This window comes from Salmo salar, chromosome ssa09 (genome assembly GCF_905237065.1).
Source record: "Salmo salar chromosome ssa09, Ssal_v3.1, whole genome shotgun sequence".
Taxonomy (NCBI): domain Eukaryota; kingdom Metazoa; phylum Chordata; class Actinopteri; order Salmoniformes; family Salmonidae; genus Salmo; species Salmo salar.
Genome location: NC_059450.1, coordinates 16,200,456 through 16,225,431, shown reverse-complemented (window position 1 = coordinate 16,225,431; position 24,976 = coordinate 16,200,456). Strand labels below are relative to the sequence as shown.

Below are 24,976 nucleotides of genomic sequence, written 5' to 3'. Positions count from 1 at the left end.
TAATGATGATCAATTTGATTGGGTGGCAGGAAGCCTAGTGTTCAAATACCAGCTCAGACGGGATAATCTGGTGCGGAGTGAGCCGACAACCGGAGGGTTGCTGGCATCATCCTAGATACCACCGCCTGTTGTTGTGTCCTTGAGCAAGGCACTTAATATCCTATAATTGCTCCGGGGCGCTGCACTGCGGCTGACCCATTGCTTCCAGCACTTCGGGCTATGAGTGTGTTTCTCAGAGTGTTGGGTTGGGAGCATAAAGACACATTTGCATTCTTTGTAAGTTAATGAACAACAAAGTACATCTTATCTTATTATCTTATGATTATCATTACAGGAGGGAAAAGGTCAACCACGGCTTCACAATTCAAGGCTTTGCTGTGTCTGTAGGCACAGTCATTTCTGATGATGCCTTTTTTGTTATCTCAAAACAAGACTGACTGCTTTCTCATTTCAGAACAACACCGCACTAGACCTTAACTCAGGGCTCCCGAGTGGTGCAGCGGTCTAAAGCACTGCATCTCAGTGCTAGAGGCGTCACTACAGACTCTGGTTCGATTCCAGGCTGTATCACAACCGGCTGTGATTGGGAGTCCTATAAGGCGGCGCACAATTGGCCCAGCGTCGTCCGGGTTATGGTTTGGCCGGGGTAGGCCGTCATTGTAAATAAGAATTTGTTCTTAACTGACTTGCGTAGTTAAATAAAGGTTAAATAAAAAAAAAAACTCTAAAAACTTGGGGATTCAAGCATATAATAGGGTCTCTCCTGACCCACTTCACACTCATGTAATATATCAAACCACTAAATGACCAATATCGGCAATGACCCATTTTATGGGCACAAATAGTACTATTTCCATCGCTCACATAAACTAATCTCATACCACCTTTCCAGTGCTAGTGCCAATAGCTACAATATGTCAAATACATGTCAGTGCTACCTCTAATCGAAATAACTACTGTATACACACTATGATCAGTAGCCTAAACCAGAGCAATAGCCACTCAGTACAACTTCCAATAGCCTTAGCCACATGTCTACCATGTTAACAGTAGAGAATGGTACTGTACTCACTGTGGTCCTTCCCCTGCCTGGCTGCGGTGGCCACACTGGGCTGGGGTGTGGCAGGCATCAGGGCCTGCCGGATGGCCTTCTCCCAGCCCTGGGCCACCTCCATGCCCACGCCTGAGGCTGTCAGCGCGGGGCTGTGGTATTGACCCCCGTTGTTCTCCCCAACGTAGTAGACCATGGTGGAAGTGATGATTTCAAAGCAGTGTGGGTTGCTGCCCTGGGCTAGGCTACTGAGGTCCCTCGACTGTTCCACCTGCAGGATCTCTGAGAGAGGGATCTCCTGGGGGCCATGAGGGAGGGGAGAGAGAGAGAGAGAGAGAGAGAGAGAGAGAGAGAGAGAGAGAGAGAGAGAGAGATCAGGATCATAACAGACAAAAACAAAGAAAGCCACAACATCATCGCTAGTGATTGGGGAGAGAGAGGCACAGAAGACCAATACAACCATGAATACAACCATGATACACAGAAAATACCAGTCCAGTGAATACTCAAAGACAAGAGAAAGACAGAGAAAGACAAGATTCACTGAATCAATTACTCACAAGATAGACAGATCAGACGGAAGCAGACACCAAATCCCCCGTAAAAGTCAAGAGGTAACCGCTGAAAAATCTCCCTCAGCTTAGCACGCATATCAGAAAGAGTAATTCAAAATGGGTCCTAGTCCCTTTCCACAGTGTAGTGTATCCACAGCCCCTGCATAGTGCATAGCCTTTATCTGACAGCCCCTTAGAAGATATGTGGTGCAAAGGGCAGTTTGAGCACACTTTAAACGTCCCCCTTCTCCAGCCTCGCTGTCAAATGCAAATCAAAGAAGAATGAGGAAGTCCCTAGCCAGTAGCAGTCCCTGTAGTGCCTCGTCTCCCCATCCTCCTCCCCTTTGGGTACCCTGAGCGTGGCTCACCACAGAGTGTCAGATGAAGTGGTTGTGGTTAGCAGGGCCGGCACACATGACCCAGGCCCGGGCCCATTGAAGAGAAGAGGCCCCATGATTACAAGGAAGGACACCAGACTCCTATCTGGGCACGAGCCGCCTCGCTGCCAGACACCAAGACGCGAGACAGGGCGACTACCATCGGACACCAAAAACCTTGGGGAGTGGGAGGGGAGAAGGGTTGGGTATTCTCAGTGAAGCTCCCTTACCCCCATAAAAGGGTTTTGGAAACCACAAGTACAGGGGTCTCGTCTTCAAAAAAGAAGCCTATATGACTTCCAAATGTAGAAAACGGCAGCCATCTGATGCGTCGCCACACAACCACCACCACTAATCAGATGACTGGAGGTAGAGAGAGGAGAGGAGGGGACAGCCTCATGACAGTGGGCTAGGGGCTGAGAAGAACAGGAGAGAGAGAGAGCGAGAGAGAGAGAGAGGATCAGCCACCATGGACCATCGTTGTTATATGTTTACTTTGACAGCGTAAGTGTTTTACTTTCCATGTCAATAAAGAACATTGAATTGAATTGTATTGAGAGACAGCGGGTGGAAACGCCCAAGAGACAAGAGGCTACATTGGATAACCTAATGTCACCACTGGCCCAATCTGTACACACACTAGCAACAACATATAAAACAGAACGACCCATATGACAATATTTGAGAGAAGAATAAGAAAAAACCCATTCACAAACAGCGAGTCTTCAATTAGTCTCCTGAGCGTCTTTAAGTACTGAGCGATGAGCTGAGTGCCAAGTTGAAAATAAACGATAATGTAAAGCAGCCTTTCCTATCCACTGTTGTCACTACTGGGAAGATGGAGGGTGTGTCGGTTACAGCTACTCTGGGAGAGTGGAGCTCAGAGTAGAAAATACCTCTTAAAATTGTTGAAGATGGCAGCCCCAATGTGGCGATCAGGCGATCATACAAACACACTTTATTAGCCTCTCCATCTCACACACACACACACACACACACACACACACACACACACACACACACACACACACACACACACACACACACACACACACACACACACACACACACACACACACACACACACACACACACACACAGAGCATCACACAAAACAAAAGTAGCTAGAAACCATGGCAACAGAAACACTGCCACACTCTCTAGCCGCAATCGGGGGAGGTGTCAAAGTGAAACAGTCACGTGGTACAGAGGCTGGTACAGGCTCCCAGTTGCAAGGCTGTACTGAACATGTGGGAGCCTTTACACAGAGGGAACGAGGACTGCCTGCTTGCCTGGATACCTCACTCCCCAGTGTCTAATTAAACAGCTATTAAGCCCCTGTGGCATGGTAAAGACTGCCTACACCACTGGTGTCACCATGGAACTGTCACACACTCTCTGAAGCTGGACTTATAGCACTTGGAAATCATAATTACACACTTCACTTTGTGTGTCAAATGTATTTGAACTGGACAACATTTTTTTATGGTGATGGTTTGGTAAGGCATTTGAAAGAGGATATCTGATAAAGACAGTGATACAAGAAGTTACAATGTATTTTATAAATGTGTTGGACATCCCATTTATCAGATTTCCCCAGAAAAAACCCTTAACATTTTCAGAGTAAAATACTGCTGATGACAAACAAGGTGGCTACAGACAGAAGCAAAAGCCCTGTCACTTTGCAGCCCCACAGAAATGTCAGTGGACTGCTTGTGAAACCACAGGAGGCAGGCTGGGGGATTTTCTCTGTGTCACTGACCTCACTGTAGTTTACAATTGCAACACAGCAGCCCCCAGTCTTACTCACACCACCACTGACACCCTTACATTAAGCAGGCCCTTTTACATACTGTACACACCAGACAATAAAACACATCTTGAAAAAACAGCAAATAAAAAAACAGGTCAATTTATTTAGGGGAAATTCAGTGTTTGGTTGAAACCATTCATTGGGTTTTAGACACTGTATAGACTCAGATAAATGTCAACGAATGGTCTAAGGTTATGTTGTTCTGTGATATTTTGAATAGATTGTAAGAAAGTTCAATGTAAATGCAGACTCTCCATTTCATTCAACCATGCCTCTGGCTATGTCAGGCAATAGTTGATCTGTGGTGTTCAAATGAAACACAAACACAAAGTTAATTTCCCAAATCAAATCAAATGTTATTAGTCACATGCGCCGCATACAATAGGTATGTAAGGTATTCACCTTACAGTGAAATGCTTACTTACAAGCCCCTAGCCAACAATGCAGTTAAAAAAAATGAATTAGAATAAGAAATAAAAGTAACAAGAAATTAAAGAGCAGCACTAAAATAACAATAGTGAGACTATATACAGGGGGGTACCAGTACAGAGTCAATGTGCGGGGACACCGGAGGGTTGAGGTAATATGTACATGTAGGAAGAGTTATTAAAGTGACTATGCATAGATGATAACAACAGAGTGTTGCAGCGGTGTAAAATAGGGGGGGGGTAGTCTGGGTAGCCATTTGATTAGATGTTCAGGAGTCTTATGGCTAGGGGGTAGAAGCTGTTTAGAAGCCTCTTGGACCTAGACTTGGCGCTCTTGTACCGCTTGCCATGTCAATAAAGTAGTGCCTTGCGGTCGGAGGCCGAGCAGTTCCCATAAGAAGCAGTGATGCAACCAGTCAGGATGCTCTCGATGGTGCAGCTGTAGAACCTTTTGAGGATCTGAAGGTTCTACAGTCTCCTGAGGGGGAATAGGTTTTGTTGTGGCCTCTTCACGACTGTCTTGGAGTGCTTGGACCATGTTAGTTTGTTGGTGATGTGGACACCAAGGAACTTGAAGCTCTCAACCTGCTCCACTGCAGCCCCGTTGATGAGAATGGGAGCGTGCTCGGTCCTCTTTTTCCTGTAATCCACAATCATCTCCTTTGTCTTGATCATGTTGTGGGAGAGGTTGTTGTCCTGCCACCACACGGCCAGGTCTCTGACCTCTTCCCTATAGGCTGTCTCGTTGTTGTCGGTGATCATGCCTACCACTGTTGTGTCATCGGCAAACTTAATGACGGTGTTGGAGTCGTGCCTGGCCGTGCAGTCATGAGTGAACAGGGTGTACAGGAGGGGAATGAGCACACATCCCTGAGGGGCCTCTGTGTTGAGGATCAGCATGGCGGATGTGTTATTACCTACCCTTACCACCTGGGGGCGGCCCATCAGGAAGTCCAGGATTCAGTTGCAGAGGGAGGTGTTTTGTCCCAGGGTCCTTAGCTTTGAGGGCACTATGGTGTTGAACGCTGAGCTGTAGTCAATGAACAGCATTCTCACATAGGTGTTCCTTTTGTCCAGGTGGGAAAGAGCAGTGTGGAGTGCAATAGAGATTGCATCATCTGTGGATCTGTTGGGGCGATATGCAAACTGGAGTGGGTCTAGGGTTTCTGGGATAATGGTGTTGATGTGAGCCATGACCAGCCTTTTAAAAAACTTTATGGCTACAGATGTGAGTGCTACGGGTCGGTAGTCGTTTAGGCAGGTTACCTTAGTGTTCTTGGGCACAGGCACTATGGTGGTCTGCTGGTATTACAGACTCGGACAGGGAGAGGTTGAAAATGTCAGTGAAGACACTTGCCAGTTGGTCAGCGCATGCTCGCAATACACGTCCTGGTAATCAGTCCGGCCCTGCGGCCTTGTGAATATTGACCTGTTTAAAGATCTTACTCACATCAGCTGCGGAGAGTGTGATCATGCAGTCTTCCAGAACAGCTGGTGCTCTCATGCATGTTTCAGTGTTATTTGCCTCGAAGCGAGCATAGAAGTAGTTTAGTTCGTCTTGTAGGCTCGTGTCATTGGACAGCTCTTGGCTGTGCTTCCCTTTGTAGTCTGTAATGGTTTGCAAGCTCTGCCACATCCGACGAGCGTCAGAGCCGGGGTAGTACGATTCGATCTTAGTCCTGTATTGACGCGTTCCCTGTTTGATGGTTCATCGGAGGCCCTAGCGGGATTTCTTATAAGCTTCCGGGTTAGAGTCCCGCTCCTTGAAAGCGGCAGCTCTAGCCTTTAGCTCAGTGCAGATGTTGCCTGTAATCCATGGCTCTGGTTGGGGTATGTATGTGCGGTCACTGTGGGGACAACGTCATCGATGCACTTATTGATGAAGCCAATGACTGATGTTGTGTACTCCTCAATGCCATCGGAGGAATCCCGGAACATATTCCAGTCTGTGCTAGCAAAACAGTCCTGTAGCTTAGCATCTGCTTCATTTGACCACTTTTTGATTGATCTAGTCACTGGTGCTTCCTGCTTTAATTTTTGCTTGTAAGCAGGAATCAGAAGGATAGAATTATGGTTTAGATTTGCCAAAGAGAGGGCGAGGGAGAGCTTTGTATGCATCTCTGTGTGTGGAGTAAAGGTGGTCCAGAGTTGTTTCCCTCTGGTTTTACATTTAACATGCTGATAGAAATTTGGTAAAACAGATTTAAGTTTCCCTGCATTAATGTCCCCGGCTACTAGGAGCACCACCTCTGGGTGAGAGTTTTCTTGTTTGCTTATGGCGGAATACAGCTCATTCAATGCTGTCTTAGTGCCAGTCTCTGACTGTGGTGGTATGTCAACAGCTACGAATAATACAGATGAAAACTGTCAAGGTAGGTAGTGTGGTCTACAGTTTATCATGAGATACTCTACCTCAGGCGAGCAATAGCTCGAGACATCCTTAAATATTGTGTACCAGCTGTTACTTACAAATATACATAGCCCGCCGCCCCTTGTCTTACCAGACGCCGCTGTTCTATCCTGCCGGTGCAGCGTATAACCAGCCAGCTGTATGTTGATAGTGTCGTCGTTCAGCCACGTCTCCGTGAAGCATAAGATATTACAGTTTTGAATGTCCCATTGGTAGTTTAATCTTCCCTGTAGGTCATCTATTTTATTGTCGAAAGATTGCACGTTTGTTAGCAGAATGGAAGTAAGTGGGGGTTTATTCGATCGCCTACGAATTCTCAGAAGGCAGCCCGCCCTCCGGCCCCTTCTTCTCTGCCTCCTCTTCACGCAAATCACAGGGATCCGGGCCTGTTCCCGAGAAAGCAGTATATCGTTCGCGTCGGCCTCGTCAGACTCGTTAAAGGAAAAAAAGTATTCTGCCAGTCCGTGGTGAGTAATCGCAGTCCTGATGTCCAGAAGTTATTTTCGGTCATAAGAGATGGTAGCGACAACATTATGTACAAAATAAGTAAAAAAAGAAGTTACAAACAATGCAAATAAACAAACAAAAAACACAATCGGTTGGGGGCATGAAAAATGTCTGCCTTCTTCGCCGGCACCATCTTACCGCCATCTTGCGCTCTCACCTTATAGAACTTGGCTCCAGTGTCGTTCTGGAACAGGCTGAGGCTCTTGGTGTCCAGCCTCCAGTAGTGTCTCTTCCTCAGGTTGTCTCTGCTGGTGTAGTGGACCATCCAGCCCTCCCTCACCATGGTGGAGCTCCTCCTCTTGGTCTGTTTGATGGACTGGACCACCCGCATTAGAGGGATGTTACTGCTGGTGGATGGGCTGGAAACACACACACACAGCACTTTTTAAGAAAACATTTGTCACAAAGTACTTAGCAGCAACCTGGACCTGAGCAACAATGGAAGGGAAGCAAGGAAGAAGTTAAATAGCTACAGTTGAAGTCGGAAGTTTACATACACCTTAGCCAAATACATTTAAACTCAGTTTTTCCCAATTCCTGACATTTAATCCAAGTAAAAATTCCCTGTCTTAGGTCAGTTAGGATCACCACTTTATTTTAAGAATGTGAAATGTCAGAATAATAGAAGAGAGAATTATTTATTTAAGCTTTTATTTCTTTCATCACATTCCCAGTGGGTCAGAAGTTTACATACATTCAATTAGTATTTGGTAGCATTGCCTTTAAATTGTTTAACTTGGGTCAAACGTTTTGGGTAGCCTTCCACAAGCTTCCCATAATAAGTTGGGTGAATTTTGAGCCTCGCACACAATTTTTCTATGGGATTGAGGTCAGGGCTTTGTGACGGCCACTCCAATACCTTGACTTTGTTGTCCTTAAGCCATTTTGCCACAACTTTGGAAGTATGCTTGGGGTCATTGTCCATTTGGAAGACCCATTTGCGACCAAGCTTTAACTTCCTGACTGATGTCTTGAGATGTTGCTTCAAAATATCCACAAAATGTTCCTCCCTCATGATGCCATTATTTTGTGAAGTGCACCAGTCCCTCCTGCAGTAAAGCACCCCCACAACATGATGCTGCAACCCCCGTGCTTCATGGTTGGGATGGTGTTCTTCGGCTTGTAAGCCTCCCCCCTTTTTCCTCCAAACATAACGATGGTCATTATGGCCAAACAGTTCTATTTTTGTTTCATCAGACCAGAGGACATTTCTCCAAAAAGTACGATCTTTGTCCCCGTGTGCAGTTGCAAACCGCAGTCTGCCTTTTTAATGGCGGTTTTGGAGCAGTGGCTTCTTCCTTGCTGAGCGGCCTTTCAGGTTATGTCAATATAGGACTCGTTTTACTGTGGATATAGTTACTTTTGTACCTGTTTCCTCCAGCATCTTCACAAGGTCCTTTGCTGTTGTTCTGGGATTGATTTGCATTTTTCGCACCAAAGTACGTTAATCTCTAGGAGACAGAATGCTTCTCCTTCCTGAGCGGTATGACGGCTGCCTGGTCCCATGGTGTTTATACTTGCGTACTATTGTTTATACAGATGAACGTGGTACCTTCAGGTGTTTGTAAATTGCTCCCAAGGATGAACCAGACTTGTGGAGGTCTACAATCTTTTTTCTGAGGTCTTCGCTGATTTCTTTTGATTTTCCCATGATGTCAAGCAAAGAGGCACTGAGTTTGAAGGTAGGCCTTGAAATGCATCCACTGGTACACCTCCAATTGACACAAATTTTGTGTATATTTTTATTTTACCTTTATTTAACTAGGCAAGTCAGTTAAGAAGAAATTCGTATTTTCAATGACGGCCTAGGAACAGTGGGTTAATTGCCTTGTTCAGGGGCAGAACGACAGATTTTTACCTTGTCAGCTCGGGGATTTGATGTTGCAACCTTTCGGTTACAAGTCCAACGCTCTAACTGCTAGGCTACCTGCCGCCTGTCGCCTGTCAATTAGCCTATCAGAAGCTTCTAAAGCCATTACATCATTTTCTGGATTTTTCCAAGCTGTTTAAAGTCACAGTCAACTTAGTGTATGTAAACTTCTGACCCACTGGAATTGTGATACAGTGCATTATAAGTGAAATAATCTGTCTGTAAACAATTGTTGGAAAAATTACTTGTGTCATGCACAAAGTAGATATCCTAACCGACTTGCCAAAACTATAGTTTATAAACAAGAAATTTGCGGAGTGGTTGAAAAACGTGTTTTAATGACTCCAACCTAAGTGTATGTAAACTTCCCACTTCAACTGTCTTTGTGTACACAACTATTACTCAACGTACAGTTGTCCCAGTAATGTAAATACCTGATGGTCTTGATAGGCTCCTCGTCCTTCTCGCGGTCCAGGAAAGGACAGTCTATGTAGAACATCTTGTGTTCTGGGGTTGAAGGTTCCTCAGAGTCATCCAGTAGTCCTCTGGTGCTCTCCACATCACTACTGTCCACCTCCATGGTGCTGTCAGAGTCAGGCCCTGGGCTGGCAGGCTCTGTGGACACACACAACGACAGATGTGCTACTCAGCTACTGTATGACTCATGACATGGGCATGATATCAATGTGAAATCAAACAGGTAAACAGAAACTACCTCCATCGAAGGAAACCTCGCCCAAGCAGTCTCTTGGTACCTTTGATGCACACCGCTTATGGCAATTGAATTTACAATCTGAAAAGAAAGTATAGAAAACATTGATTTAATAGCACAATTTGGAGCTCCAGCGACAGTAAGGTAAAGCGGTCAAGGCAGATAATGACAGAGGGATATACAGAGAAACAGAGACAAAGGAAGGTAGGATCTTACCTTTGCACTGCATGCCCTGGCGGAACAGGCCCTTGAGCAGCCGTTTGCAGTACTGACAGATGGTTGGACGGGTGTAGGTGTGGATGGCGAAGGTGTGAGGCACCTTGACTCGCCCCAGCACCATCTTCTCCATCCAGATGGGCCGGCCACTCCACGACAGGATCCTCTTCCCTGCCTCCTGGTGGGAGCGCTGCTGCAGGGGAAGAGGGAAGGAGAGGAGGAGGTGGAAGGAAGGAAGGAAGGAAGGAAGGAAGGAAGGAAGGAAGGAAGGAAGGAAGGAAGGAAGGAAGGAAGGAAGGAAGGAAGGAAGGAAGGAAGGAAGGAAGGAAGGAAGGAAGGAAGGAAGGAAGGAAGGAAGGAAGGAAGGAGAGAGGGAAGGAGGGGCAGATGGAACAAGTATGTGAACCAAGGGAAGGGGGAGTGAGGGAGAGATGAAAAAAGGAAGGAAGGACATAGCAAATGAGGGAAGGAGGGGAGGGATGTCGGGTCCGTTCAATGAAAGAGACAGCAACACAGTACAAAATACACAAACATGACCTAGAATTAACAAGTGTTTCATTTCATTAGTCTACGTAACTGAATTTGCATTGACCTTTCATAAGCACTGGTCACCATTGAGAATATTCCATCCAGCTAGCCTCCATCCAGCTAGCCTCATACAAACAAGTTTCATAATCCTAGTTTATTAAATTAAATTTGCTGTCGTGTTTCACAATAAGATATTTCAAGAGATTTGGCAGACGAACTTAGACAATTGATAAGAAACAACAAGACATGACCTAGTAGTTGATGTTTTGCCAACTGACAAATGTGTCTCAATCAGAATAACAGTTAGATTACAATCACATTGAACATATAAGAAAGGAACTGGTTAGAACTGGTTAGTAACTGTACTGTAGATTAAAACCCTACAGTACATTCATAAGGGACGTTGAGGTACACCATTTTCACTTTGTAAGCAATAAACTGTGCAAGGGTGTAACTTTATAAGGAAATGCATTTACACAGCCCCTTTCACTGGGTCTCAAAGCTCTTTACATTGTACAGAATGTATCTTTACCACAGGACATCTCTCTCCACCAATGGAAGCGCAGGTCTTACCTCCTCCAGGACGACCACAGCATGTTCGGTGGGACCAGGGAGGGGCCGGGGGACTGAGAGCGAGGGGCCCGGCGGGGACACGTTGGACAGACGTCTCTTCCTCACCCCACTGCAGTTGTTGGGGATCTTGAAGACACAGCGCTTGTGGTAGTTCAGCCCACAACCTGGAAGTACACAGGACACAGGGGTCACTAATTACACATGAAGAATAACACACATTCTGTACAGTACATGCTACACGCAACAAACACAAACAGACTGCTTCTTTGGATGTCGGCATTGGGGCTTGATAAACTCAGCAATGCAACACTTCATACTCAGCCATATAAATGTCTTGAGATATTTGGGAAGACATATTGAGACACCTTAAGACACGTCCTGGAATAATCAGTCTCAAGAAGGAAAATCAGTACATTCGTACAGTAGGGCAGCATCAATTTGATTCTTCCCGCCATTCTCTTAAATGTCCACAAGAGGGCTCTACATGCAGTCAATGGATCACATTCTTCCACGGAGAAAGCTTTAAAAGCTTTTTAGTGGCATGAAAATAGCAGGGAATCAAATAGATCTGATCCACTGATAAACTACATGCAATTCTACATTCCACATTTCCACATTTCAATGTAATTTAACTAGCTATAACAGTCCAATTATTTCCTCCAATCTGAGTGTCTGTTGCATTCCTGTCCTGACTGGCCCTGGGGAAGGTTGTGCTATACTGACGGGCAGGCTAGATCCATCTGAGAGGTTAGAGCAGCAGCACTAAAGAGCCTTTGAAGGCTGAGTCCAACGCTTGGCATCAGTACACTGGGCTCCATTCAAAGAGGCCGGCTCTTCAAAGGCCGGCTTTAGTAATGGGGGGAAGTCACACACTCCACTGAGGCTTCCTGCTGCACGGCCCTACCAGCCTTAATGTACCCCTCAGACTGGACCAAGAGAAGGGCCTGTTTGATTTGTGTGTGCGTGAGTGTATGAGTCAGGTGAAAATTTGACACCTTGGGCTTAGGTTCACAGTGCGCCCCGGCTTTGATGTGAAAGAGAGCTTGTGTGAGTGTGTGCCACAGGCGGCCGGTGGCACCTTAATTAGGGAGGATGAGCTCATAGTAATGGACGGAACGGAATCAATGGAACGGTATCAAAGACATCAAACACATGGTTTCCATTCCATTCACTCCATTCCAGCCATTATTATAACCCGTCCTCCCCTCAGCAGTCTCCTGTGTGTGTGTGTGTGTGTGTGTGTGTGTGTGTGTGTGTGTGTGTGTGTGTGTGTGTGTGTGTGTGTGTGTGTGTGTGTGTGTGTGTGTGTGCTTACCTTCACATTTCAGCCCCTGGCGGATGAGGCCCCATAGCATCTCCCCACAGTAGTCACAGAAGGTGGGCGCTTTGTAGGAGTGGACATATAGAGCATGGGGCCGGATCTGGAAGTCCCCTACTGTGGCTAAAGCTGCAATCCAGAGACAACTTAAAACAAAAACATGGCAAACAAAACTAAAGGAAAGGAAATAAACTTCAAACACAGAAACCAAAGAATGAAAAAGACAAAAAGAAGAAGAAAAGGAATTAAGTGAATATGTTTAGTGTACACTGTAATGCAAAGGAATGTGATGCTTATAGAACTAGCTAGAACAGATCCAGGGAACAAACTGTTCACACCGTGGAATCAACGCATCCATATCTGACAGTCTGATCTGGGAAGTACCCTATAAGCTCATATGGGAGGCAGTCAGGAACAGCAGGAGATGCCGGAGGGAAATATGCTCTGTTCCGAGGTCATGGTTTTTCTCACTAGGGCCAGTGCTATAACATCCCATTAACAACACAGTGCTACAACAGCCTCCTTACAGTAGGGGTCAGTACAGCAGAAATTAACAGCAAGCTACAATGTTGTCTACTCCATTATCTGTTTCAGAGTGATCTGGCATTACAGAGCACACTAAAGACCAGACACATTCAACAGAACAGGACATTCAACAGAACAGGATCACATAATGATAATGGGTTATTGAGATAATGAGTTCATAGTATGGTTGAGTTTATAGCTGTTGTGGTTTGTGTTAGGGGGACTTCATGAGGTCATTCTTGGATGGGACAGTTAGTTCACAGGAGTGACTCATCCAAGATGTGAATAAGAGATAGCTATTTGCTACCAAACCTGTGCAATTGCATCCCCTAAGGACCAGACCTGGCAGTGAGAAGTAGCAGAGCAGGTCCAAATCAAGATAATCTATACAGAGAAGTCTCTTTCTCACAGTTCTTTTGCAATAATTTATGCTGTTGTGGTGTTACCACTGACCAACAGGGGAATCATTATCTTTTATACCAGAATTTAGGTGGAAAACCCTGTGTGAGGTCACTAACTATTTGTGTGGGGTTTTGTGTTTCAGTGGGTTTATGGCTGTTTTTTTCAGGTTCAGTTCTCTAATAATATGAAGATGTTCTATTATTATAGTATTATCTATTATTATATTATAGTTCTATTATCTATGTTGACTAGGACGTTACTTTAGCTAATATGGTGACAATGATGTAGGCTGTGTGTAGCGGTTATGATATGATTTGGCTTGGAAAGGTTTTTTAGCCTGGTCACATACAGCTGATGTGTTGTTCATTGAAGTCCACAAACGAAGGGAAAAGGTGAGCGGAGTAGTGTGCATTGAGGCGAGAAGGAATACAAAGTGGCTACTATGAAAGTGAACTGTGTTTATGCGTGATCAGGGGTGTATTCATTCTGCCGATTCTGTTGAAAAATGTTTCTTAAACGGAAGCAAATGAAACTGGGATAAAAAAATACTTGAATTTGTCCAATAGAAACTCTTGTTTGCAACTGTTGGACTAATGATTACACCCTAGATAAGCTAGAAGCAGACAAGAGTGTGCAAGGCCGGCGGTATTGAATGTGTCACTGCCTGTCCATGTGTCACAAATCTTTCTCTCGACCTACTTTGTAAACTTTCACTCATAGGCTAGGTTGTAGCAATCTCATGATGGGTAAAGGGAAAATTAGAGTATCATGTAGTAGCCTAAACCTATCAATGTTACATTGAACTGGGTGAATGGAATATGGATGACAGTCATCCAACATTTTGTAATAGAAATAAGGCCATGCTCATGATAAAAAAATTGTCCTCCCTCATCATAAACGGCACTGACCACCACTGAAGTGTATAGATATTTCCACCAAAAAATAAGCTGAAATGTGGTTGCTGATAACTTGAACATGGTTGTCTTATTGATTAAACAGTTTATGTCAGGGAGAATTTGTTTCTTTGAAAGTGACTTTCTCTATGGTTTAGCAACAGTAAACAAGCTAAGTCAGGGGTTCTCAAACTTTTTCAATCCGGGGACCCCTTTTGTGGTAGCAAATTCATCAGAAACCCCCTCATAATCAGAACACAACTCGAGTGAGATAAAAATAGCATACAATGAGTTTTAATCTGACTTTGGCAGTGAATGGCCGGACGAACCAAGTTTTGGGCCCTGGGAAGGAACATTTTAAAGGCCAGCCTCTCTGCATCAGAGAGAACATTTAACAGTTTTCAAGCTAATTTCCTGCAATTCTACAGACTTTGTCATGTGGCAGAGATTTTTGTTGTTGTTGATGTTGCAGTTTTAAAGCTAATGTCCTGCAATTAATTTAAAAAAAGTTATACATGAGGCAGAGAGAAAACTAATACTAATTGGGGGAATACAAGAACTGTGGATACCAATATCCCTGTTATATCCAATATCCATGTTGCCCAGGGTTAAGAACATACATTGTAGATGAATAATATTACACTGTATTACATTACACCCTCTAAACTTATTCCATGGATCCCTTGGCCAAAATGTGTCTAATCTGTTGTTGTCAGTAACATTCCTAAAAACAATTTTGGGAAAAATTTGATATTTTTATTTATCTGGCAGCGGACCCCCTGCACACCACACTTTGAGAACCCCTGAGCTAAGGCATGAGACATCTGAAACAAAAAATGTCTTTAGAGAACCAGATTTTGGGTTAAACTTCAAAGCGGAGAAAGAACTTTAAAAAAGCACATGCCATCACACTGTTCATAGCTCCCTGGCACAAACACATGAAAGAAGGTATTCATGGGCTTTTCAAACACATCAAGGAAAATTAACGGCCTCAACTTTATAAAATGGAGTTTGAGATATTTTGCATCAATCCCCTCAGAAGATTGAGCCAATAAAGAGTTTTTCACAAGCAGCAGGCCTGAAATCAATGTGACGTCTGTTTGTTTTCATTTTTGACTAATCAGGCTTCACAAGTGTCCATCAGACATAAGATTTAAAGGTTATTGTTTGTAGCATTCTTCACAGACTAAAAGATCTATAAAATAAATATCATTTTCACATGCGTAAACATCCATTTTGTATGTCATATCCTGTAAAATAGGAGGGAAACTGAGTGGGAAACAAACAGTGAGTGGGATTCTTAGAGCAAACAGCCCTCTCTCCATGTCCAACCCCCTGGTTAGGGATGACCTGTCCACTCTTTTCAGAGCCGCCCTGCACATCCCAGTATGTTTATACTCAGTTGGTCCACTACAATCACTTACTGCAGAGAAAACAAGCCAGGCCCTTTGAGTCCAGCGCCAAGAGAAATCAGCTCTGGCCTCAAACAGTGAGGAAGGTTTTAGAGCAAACCACTGAGCTGTTTGTCTCTCTCAGTCACATAACTGAACAACAGGTCTCAAAGAATTCACCGAAATGAATGGTGTGTTTTAAAGTATTAATTTAAACGAGAAGCCACTAAGGGAAGGATAAATAGTATAATTAGAAAACTCCTGTTTTCAGTCTGCCAGACTAGAACAGCAACACATTTCTGAGATTGTATTGCACCAGTTTGACACACGTTGATCTCCTCAGCAGATGTAGGCCAACTACAAGGTTAAGACAAAGTAGCAGTGTCGGTGTAGAGCTTGCGGATGTGGAATTACTCTGACCTCACACAGTCATCCAGGTGCGGCACTGAGGCTGACACCTGTCAACCGTCTGAACCCAGAGGGAAGGAGACAGAGGAAACCAGTGGTCTCATGGATACACTCGCCTGGGGCTCACTGATATACACCAGCAGATCAGATCGATCCGGGACCAGAGTTATATTATGTCTGGATCCATGCAGACAATGCTTCTAGTTCTACACCAGGGAGAGAGGGATGTCCAGTCCAGGTGCTTCCCAATAGAGACGGATGGAACAGAATTATTTTACAAGACAGTGTTTGTTACACTTAATAGTCAGCAGGAAACTGAAATCATGTGTGACAGGAAAAGAGAGGGGTGTCACGTCCTGACCAGTGAAAAGGGTCATTTTGCCATAGTAGAATGGTCAGGGCGTGGCAGGGGGGTTGTTTTGTGTGTTTTGGGGTTGGTTTGTTTCTAGGGGGAATTTGTTCTAGTTTTCTGTTTCTATGTTTCATTTTCCATGTGTGGCCGAGTATGGTTTCCAATCAGAGGCAGGTGTCTTTCGTACTTAGGCAGCCTGCTTTCCTTTGGGTTTTGTGGGTGGTTGTTTTCTGTTTAGTATGTTAGGATACCTGACAGAACTGTTTGGCTGTCATTTGGTTTTCTTTGGGAAGTGCTTTCATTCAAAATAAAAGATGAGCACTCAACACGCTGCGCCTTGGTCTGTTCACTACGACGCCTGTGACAAGGGGAAACTAGCCACCTGTGTCTCTGGAGGTGCGCTTTAGATAGGAGTGAAACAGTCCTGTACGGCACACAGATCTGTTTAGAGGAGCCTTACTGAATTAGTACAGATAGCCTACAGAACAAGTGAAAAGGTTAATAAAAACCATTAGAGCTGAACTCAGATCAGTACTACTCACCAGAGAGCACCACCTCTATCAGATCTCCCTCGTGGATATCCTCTGCTGTCGTCAGCCTCTGGAGGATGTTCTCAGAGTTCAAGTCATGGCGGAAGAGCAGGATTTTGTCATACATGCCAAAGAAGCCACACTCTGGGAACTGGGGAGGAAGAAGAAGAATAGTTGTGAGTATCCACTATGTGCAGAAGACATTGGGTGGGAACACTCCTAATTTACAACTCGACCAACAGTTTACACACAATACCTCATATACACTTTTTGAAATTGGCATCAGCTGATCAAGGCCCTGTCATCATATTCATTCAACGGTTGTTTGCTCTTCTTTTTTTCCACTCATTTGGTTTGGTGACATTTATGATTATGTTCAGTGCGGTTTGTCATATTTCCTGGACAAGCGCTACTAATTAGTGGTGGGCCCCCATCTAATGAGTTTGAGTTTATATTGTATAGAGCTCCTTCTCTGATTCATGGAGTAATGGCTGCCTTCATTCAGTCATCATAGCCAGAACCAGCAGGCCAGTGGTGTAGGAACAGAACGGGGGCGAAGATACAGTGGTTGTGTGTGGAATGAACATCAGACTGAATATCACCGCAGAGAGAGAGAGAGCGAGAGCGAGAGCGAGAGCGAGAGCGAGAGAGACTGAAACACAGCTGTTTAATTCACCCTAGCCACCACGAGTCACACACACACACACACACACCTCCTGCTCCCGTTAACTACTTCCTGTGGCTCACGTCAGCAGTCAACGTGGAGGATGGAAGAAAATCCACTGGCTCCGGAAAAGAGCTCACATTCAAACACCTTTATTCCCCTGAAACACTGCAACAGTGGACTGCACTGAAAACAGCAGAAGGAAATACCACTCAAATGGCCATTCAATACAGCATGCCACTGTTTTCCATACAGCAATTAATGTAGGCAGAATGCCATTCATTTTGCTCTATTGAGCTCAAAATGTGCCCATTAGGGGCATGCCATTGATAATGAAAAAGTTATCAAAATCATACTGACATAGCCATTGTAATAACACTGTAATAACTTTTCTAGTTGGTGGTGTGGAATAGTAACTGACTATCGCTAATTGTCTGTTTCACAAGTTTAAAAACTAAGAGTCTTTATCTAAACCAATCATAGACGTCTGTTTCACAAGTTTAAAATCTAACAGTCTATATCTAAACCAATCATAGACGTCTGTAACGGTCGTCGTAGGAAGTGGACCAAGGCGCAGCGGGTTGAGTGCTCATTATAACTTTATTAGAACACTTACTAAACAAAACAAGAAAAAACGAACGGACGACAAACAGTAATGCAGGTTACACACAGCTATGAAAAAACAACCTCCCACAATTCCCATAACAAACACACCCCTATACATAGGACCTTCAATCAGAGGCAACGAGGAACAGCTGCCTCCAATTGAAGGCCCAATCCCAATAAATTAAACATAGAAATAGATAGACTAGACTGAACATAGAAATACACTAACATAGAACATAGACCAAAACCCCGGAATACTCTAAACAAACACCCCTCTACATAAACAATTATATCAACAAACCCCGAACCACATAAAACAAACACCCCCCTGCCACGTCCTGACCAAACTACAATAACAAATAGCCCCTTTACTGGTCAGGACGTGACAACGTCTCTTTCACAAGTTTAGACAGCACAGTACAGTACCATAAAGAAAATAAAAGTAGAGTATGTCAGTACAATTCAGCACAGTACTGTACTATACTTTACAGTACTGAACTCTAATCTACTCTCCTCTGCTGTGGTCTACTGTACTGTACTGAAGTCCAAACTTGTGAAACATAGATGTCCATGATGGGTACAGATTTGGCCCAGTTCGGACCAACCAAATTTGGTCTTGTTAAGGGGCGGAGCTCATTAGAATAATAGCCATTGTGTAGAATAATACCTAAACATGCAAAGGAGGATATTACATATTTCTACCTTTGTGTACCTATTCAGGATACATCACCATGAAGAGAATGACATTCATAATTATGCATTTCTGTATACAGTCGTGGCAAGTCTGCTGCCTCAGTTTGTATGATGGCAATTTGCATATACTCCAGAATGTTATGAAGAGTGATCAGATGAATTGCAATTAATTGCAAAGTCCCTCTTTGCCATGCAAATTAACTGGATCCCAAAAAAACATTTCCACTGCATTTCAGCCCTGCCACAAAAGGACCAGCTGACATCATGTCAGTGATTCTCTCGTTACCACAGGTGTGAGTGTTGACAAGGACAAGGTTGAAGATCACTCTGTCATGCTGATTGAGTTCGAATAACAGACTGGAAGCTTCAAAAGGAGGGTGGTGGTTGGAATCATTGTTCTTCCTCTGTCAACCATGGTTGCCTGCTAGGAAACACGTGCCGTCATCATTGCTTTGCACAAAAAGGGCTTCACAGGCAAGGATATTGCTGCCAGTAAGAGTGCACCTAAATCAACCATTTATCGGATCATCAAGAACTTCAAGGAGAGCGGTTAAATTGTTGTGAAGAAGGCTTCAGGGCGCCCAGTAAAGTCCAGCAAGCGCCAGCACCGTCTCCTAAAGTTGATTCAGCTGCGGGATCGGGGCACCACCAGTACAGAGCTTGCTCAGGAATGGCAGCAGGCAGGTGTGAGAGCATCTGCACGCACAGTGAGGCGAAGACTTTTGGAGGATGGCCTGGTGTCAAGAAGGGCAGCAAAGAAGCCACTTCTCTCCAGGAAAAACATCAGGGACAGACTGATATTCTGCAAAAGGTACAGGGATTGTACTGCTGAGGACTGGGGTAAAGTCATTTTCTCTGATGAATCCCCTTTCCGATTGTTTGGGGCATCCAGAAAAAAGCTTGTCCGGAGTAGACAAGGTGAGAGCTACCATCAGTCCTGTGTCATGCCAATAGTAAAGCATCCTGAGACCATTCATGTGTGGGGTTGCTTCTCAGCCAAGGGAGTGGGCTCACTTACAATTTTGCCTAAGAACATAGCCATGAATAAAGAATGGTACCAACACATCCTCCGAGAGCAACTTCTCCCAACCATCCAGGAAAAGTTTGGTGACGAACAATGCCTTTTCCAGCATGATGGAGCACCTTGCCATAAGGCAAAAGTGGTAACTAAGTGGCTCGGGGAACAAAACATCGATATTTTGGGTCCATGGCCAGGAAACTCCCCAGACCTTAATCCCATTGAGAACTTGTGGTCAATCCTCAAGAGGCGGGTGGACAAACAAAAACCCACAAATTCTGACAAACTCCAAGCATTGATTATGCAGAATGGGCTGCCATCAGTCAGAAAAAAGTCAGGATGTGGCCCAGAAGTTAATTGACAGCAGGCCAGGGCGGATTGCAGAGGTCTTGAAAAAGAAGGGTCAACACTGCAAATATTGACTCTACATCAACTTCATGTACTTGTCAATAAAAGCCTTTGACACTTATGAAATGCTTGTAATTATACTTCAGTATTCCATAGTAACATCTGACAAAAATATCTAAAGACACTGAAGCAGCAGACTTTGTGAAAATGAATATTAGTGCATTCTCAAAACTTTTGGCCACGACTGTAGTACAGATCAGCGACCCATAATGTCAGTCTGTTACCATCATTTTGTTCCCGGATGTTAATCCACTTCACTTACTGTAGTTCAATAACCAAAATACATATTTTTCAAACTCGAGGTGCCATATCATAGCTGACAGCCCATTGTTTCTGCAGACATCTATGAATCTTTATTCGGAGCAGATATGGTCACAAAAAGGGAGATTTTACCGTCATTCTGTTTCTAAACTTTACATCTGCACTGTTCTTTGAGTAAATATGTTTCTGTACAATTGTCAGTGGAAATTGTCAAAAGTAGTCCTTGTGCATAGAGGTGTGCGGCTTGTTTAACTTTGCAATCAATGGTATTTGTTTGGTATACTTTTCAGCGTCATTCTGTTGCTGTGAAATTGCCCTAGAAAAGACAGAACTGTCCTACTCGTTGACACTGAGTGAGTGAGTAGCCTTGGTCCTCAGCAGGCAGTCTGAGGTGCGCTCACTTCACCGGTATTATCCAGTAGCTGTGATGTAACCTCCAGGCAGCCAGGCAGTCAGTCAGTGCCGGGCTGGGGAGGGTCATGGACTCTCGGATGAGGTAAGGGCCTAGGCCAGCATACTTATAGTGAGTGAAACAGAGGAGAGGAGGGAGGAGGAAAAGCGGAAAACATCCTGAGAGGAGTGACAGAGGAGCAGCAGCCTCCTGCAACATGGGCAGGAAGTGAGCGAAGTCAATATTAAGCCACTTCCTGCTCCCAGACCCACAGCTTCCACACAGCTTCCACTGCTCATGTCAAGACAGACGTTAAACACACACAGGTTATGCACACATACATGCACACACACTCACTAAATCACTGGCTTGTGCACACCCACACAGGCTCACACACACATCTGCCTACAGTACATTTTCTGTTCATACACATAAATGCAAAATCCATTGTGGTTTCATGTATCAAAGTAGGACAACCGTGGATTGATGGCAGCATTCGTGCAAAACTGAAAGCGCGAACCACTGCTTTTAATCAGGGCAAGGTGACCGGAAACACAATAGCTACACAAACAGTGTAGCTATTCCCTCCGCAAGGCAATCAAACAAGCTAAGCGTCAGAATAGAGACAAAGTAGAGTCGCAATTCAACGGCTCAGACACGAGAGGTATGTGGCAGGGTCTACAGTCAATCACGGACTATAAAAGGAAAACCAGCCCCGTCGCAGACCAGGATGTCTTGCTCCTAGACAGACTGAACAACTTCTTTGCTCGCTTTGAGGACAATACAGTGCCACTGACACGGCCCACTACCAAAACCTGCGGGCTTTCCTTCACTGCAGCCGACGTGAGCAAAACATTTAAACGTGTCAACCCTCGCAATGCTGCAGGCCCAGACGGCATCCCAGCCGCGTCCTCAGAGCATGCGCAGAGCAGCTGGCTGGTGTGTTTACGGACATATTCAATCAATCCTTATCCCAGTCTGCTGCCCCCACATGCTTCAAGAGGGCCACCATTGTTCCTGTTCCCAAGAAAGCTAAGATAACTGAGCTAAATGACTACCGCCCCGTAGCACTCACTTCCGTCATCATGAAATGCTTTGAGAGACTAGTCAAGGACCATATCACCTCCACCCTACCTGACACCCTAGACCCACTCCAATTTGCTTACTGCCCCAATAGGTCCACAGACGACGCAATCGCAATCACACTGCACACTGCCCTAACCCATCTGGACAAGAGGAATACCTATGTGAGAATGCTGTTCATCGACTACAGCTCAGCATTTAACACCATAGCACCCTCCAAACTCGAGACCCTGGGTCTCGACCCCACCCTGTGCAACTGGGTCCTGGACTTCCTGACGGGCCGCCCCCCAGGTGGTGAGGGTAGGTAACAACATCTCCACCCCGCTGATCCTCAACACTGGGGCCCCACAAGGGTGCGTTCTCAGCCCTCTCCTGTACTCCCTGTTCACTCACGACTGCGTGGCCATGCACGCCTCCAACTCAATCATCAAGTTTGCAGACAACACTACAGTGGTAGGCTTGATTACCAACAACGACGAGACAGCCTACAGGGAGGAGGTGAGGGCCCTCGGAGTGTGGTGTCAGGAAAATAACCTCATACTCAACGTCAACAAAGGAGATGATCGTGGACTTCAGGAAACAGCAGAGGGAGCACCCCCCCTATCCACATCGATGGGACAGTAGCGGAGAGGGTAGAAAGTTTGAAGTTCCTCGGCGTACACATCACGGACAAACTGAAATGGTCCAACCACAGGAACCTCAGGAGGCTGAAGAAATTTGGCTTGTCACCAAAAACACTCACAAACTTTTACAGATGCACAATTGAGAGCATCCTGTCGGGCTGTAGTGAGGTCTGCACAACGCATCACCGGGGGCAAACTACCTGCCCTCCAGGACACCTACACCACCCGATGTCACAGGAAGGCTAAAAAGATCATCAAGGACAACAACCACCCGAGCCACTGCCTGTTCACCCCGCTATCATCCAGAAGGCGAGGTCAGTACAGGTGCATCAAAGCAGGGGCCGAGAGACTGAAAAACAGCTTCTATCTCAAGGCCATCAGACTGTTAAACAGCCATCACTAACATTGAGTGACTGCTGCCAACATACCACAATGCCACTTTTATATGTTTACATATCCTACATTACTCATCTCGTATGTATATACAGTACTCTATACCATCCACTGCATCTTGCCTATGCCGTTCTATACCATCACTCATTCATATATTTTTTTATGTACATATTCTTATTAATTCCTTTACACTTGTATGTATAAGGTAATTGTTGTGAAATTGTTAGGTTAGATTACTCGTTGGATATTACTGCATGGTTGGAAGTAGAAGCACAAGCATTTCGCTACACTCGCATTAACATCTGCTAACCATGTGTATGTGACAAATCAAATTTGATTTGACATTTAGTTCTGCAGTTCTGTACATGCAGTTCTGTATCCTGAAAAAGTAACCTGTCTCGTGCTAAGCCTGCCTATGCTGTATGACACTGTAACCATGGATCTCTCACTCACTTTCTTACCTCAAAGGGGAGGTCGTGCCCTCAGCCTGGCAGGAAAACGATGCCCAGTTTCTGTGAAGGGCAGCAATGCCTTTCTTCTCTCTCTCTCATCTCTCCCTTCATGTAATGATGAAGTGTGTTTCCCCAACCGCTCTGCCAGCCAGCCAGCCTTCATCATCAGATGGAAGGGGTTGATAGGGGCTGTCAGGGAGGAAGACAGCCAGTGAAGGTCCTGGATGGATGTAGGAGGCCATCCTGTGTGGCGCTCATCAAAGCGGGCCCCTGGTGGAGGGCCCGTGCAGGGCTGTGTCTCGCTGCCAAGATGGCTGCTCTAGCAGGGCCACCTAACACAGCTGCTTCCCTATCAGGGTCACACACAATGCCCACGGAACAATGTGAGGCGTAACACAACGAGGCCCATGGACACCAGGGAAGGCACACGGTACGGCAGAGGGGAACACCTGGAGCTCCTAAAATGCTGGAGCCATGGCTGCATGGAAAGAGGACAGGGGTAGGGACTACACTGACAAACTATGCAAACTGCTTTTAAATTACTATAAACCATAATTCCTCTACTGGATTAACCCTTAAATAAAATCTTTATACATGCACCCTTAAACAGCTCATTCAATGGGTTTAGTCATCCTCTCTCCCCGTCCACTTCCAGTTAAGTCCCTAGAGCAGCAGAGCAGAGCCCGGCTGAAGGCCATGAAATCACGTAAACACTGATAAACTCCTGTGTTTAAAAGGCCTCCTTTAACCACAATGTGTATGGAACATGAAAGGATCTGTCTGTTAGCTGTTGCCTTACATAACTGCATCATCATCCCCAGTGCTCCCAGCTGGCCTGGGCCCTGGCTCTAATCTGAGAGGCTAGCCGTAGCTTCTAGTCTAAAGCCTTTATACACAGCAGACCAGTCTGCATCTCCTCCTGTAGGCCTGATTCAATCTGATGAAGGTCCATAGACTGAAGTGTCGCTATGCGTTTGGTCTGTGTAGACTATAGAGGTCGACCGATTATGATTTTTGAATGCTGCTACCGATACCGATTATTGGAGGACCCAAAAAAGCCGATAGCGATTTTTGTATATATATTTGTAATAATGACAATTACAACAATACTGAATGAACAATGAATACTTTTATTTTAACTTAATATAATAGATCAATAAAATCAATTTAGTCTCAAATAAATAATGAAACATGTTCAATTTGGTTTAAATAATGCAAAAACAAAGTGTTGGAGAAGAAAGTAAAAGTGCAATATGTGCCATGTAAAAAAGCTAACGTTTAAGTTCCTTGCTCAGAACATGAGAACATATGAAAGCTGGTGGTTCCTTTTAACATGAGTCTTCAATATTCCCAGGTAAGAAGTTTTAGGTTGTAGTTATTATAGGACTATTTCTCTCTATACCATTTGTATTTCATATACCTTTGACTATTGGATGTTCTAATAGGTACTTTAGTATTGCCAGGCTAATCTCGGGAGTTGATAGGCTTGAAGTCATAAACAGCGCAATGCTTGAAGCATTGCGAAG

At 44.8% G+C, this 24,976-nt stretch overlaps 1 protein-coding gene across 4 annotated transcripts in view; it reads right to left on the bottom strand.

The window, feature by feature from the left end:
• Positions 1-24,976, bottom strand: part of LOC106610794 (serine/threonine-protein kinase D3) — a 64,607-nt gene that overhangs the window by 5,819 nt on the left and 33,812 nt on the right. For 2 of the 4 annotated variants that reach the window (XM_045723428.1, XM_014210381.2), the window contains 8 exons: positions 16,871-17,009; positions 12,355-12,486; positions 11,040-11,203; positions 9,939-10,131; positions 9,726-9,803; positions 9,445-9,625; positions 7,298-7,499; positions 1,073-1,349 (listed from right to left, as the gene is read on the bottom strand). In XM_045723428.1, the coding sequence (XP_045579384.1) occupies positions 1,073-1,349; positions 7,298-7,499; positions 9,445-9,625; positions 9,726-9,803; positions 9,939-10,131; positions 11,040-11,203; positions 12,355-12,486; positions 16,871-17,009 (1,366 nt within the window). Of the gene's footprint in view, positions 1-1,072; positions 1,350-7,297; positions 7,500-9,444; positions 9,626-9,725; positions 9,804-9,938; positions 10,132-11,039; positions 11,204-12,354; positions 12,504-16,870; positions 17,010-24,976 lie in introns of those variants that run through there. The other 2 variants (XM_045723429.1, XM_014210382.2) reach the window with 2 other exon arrangements.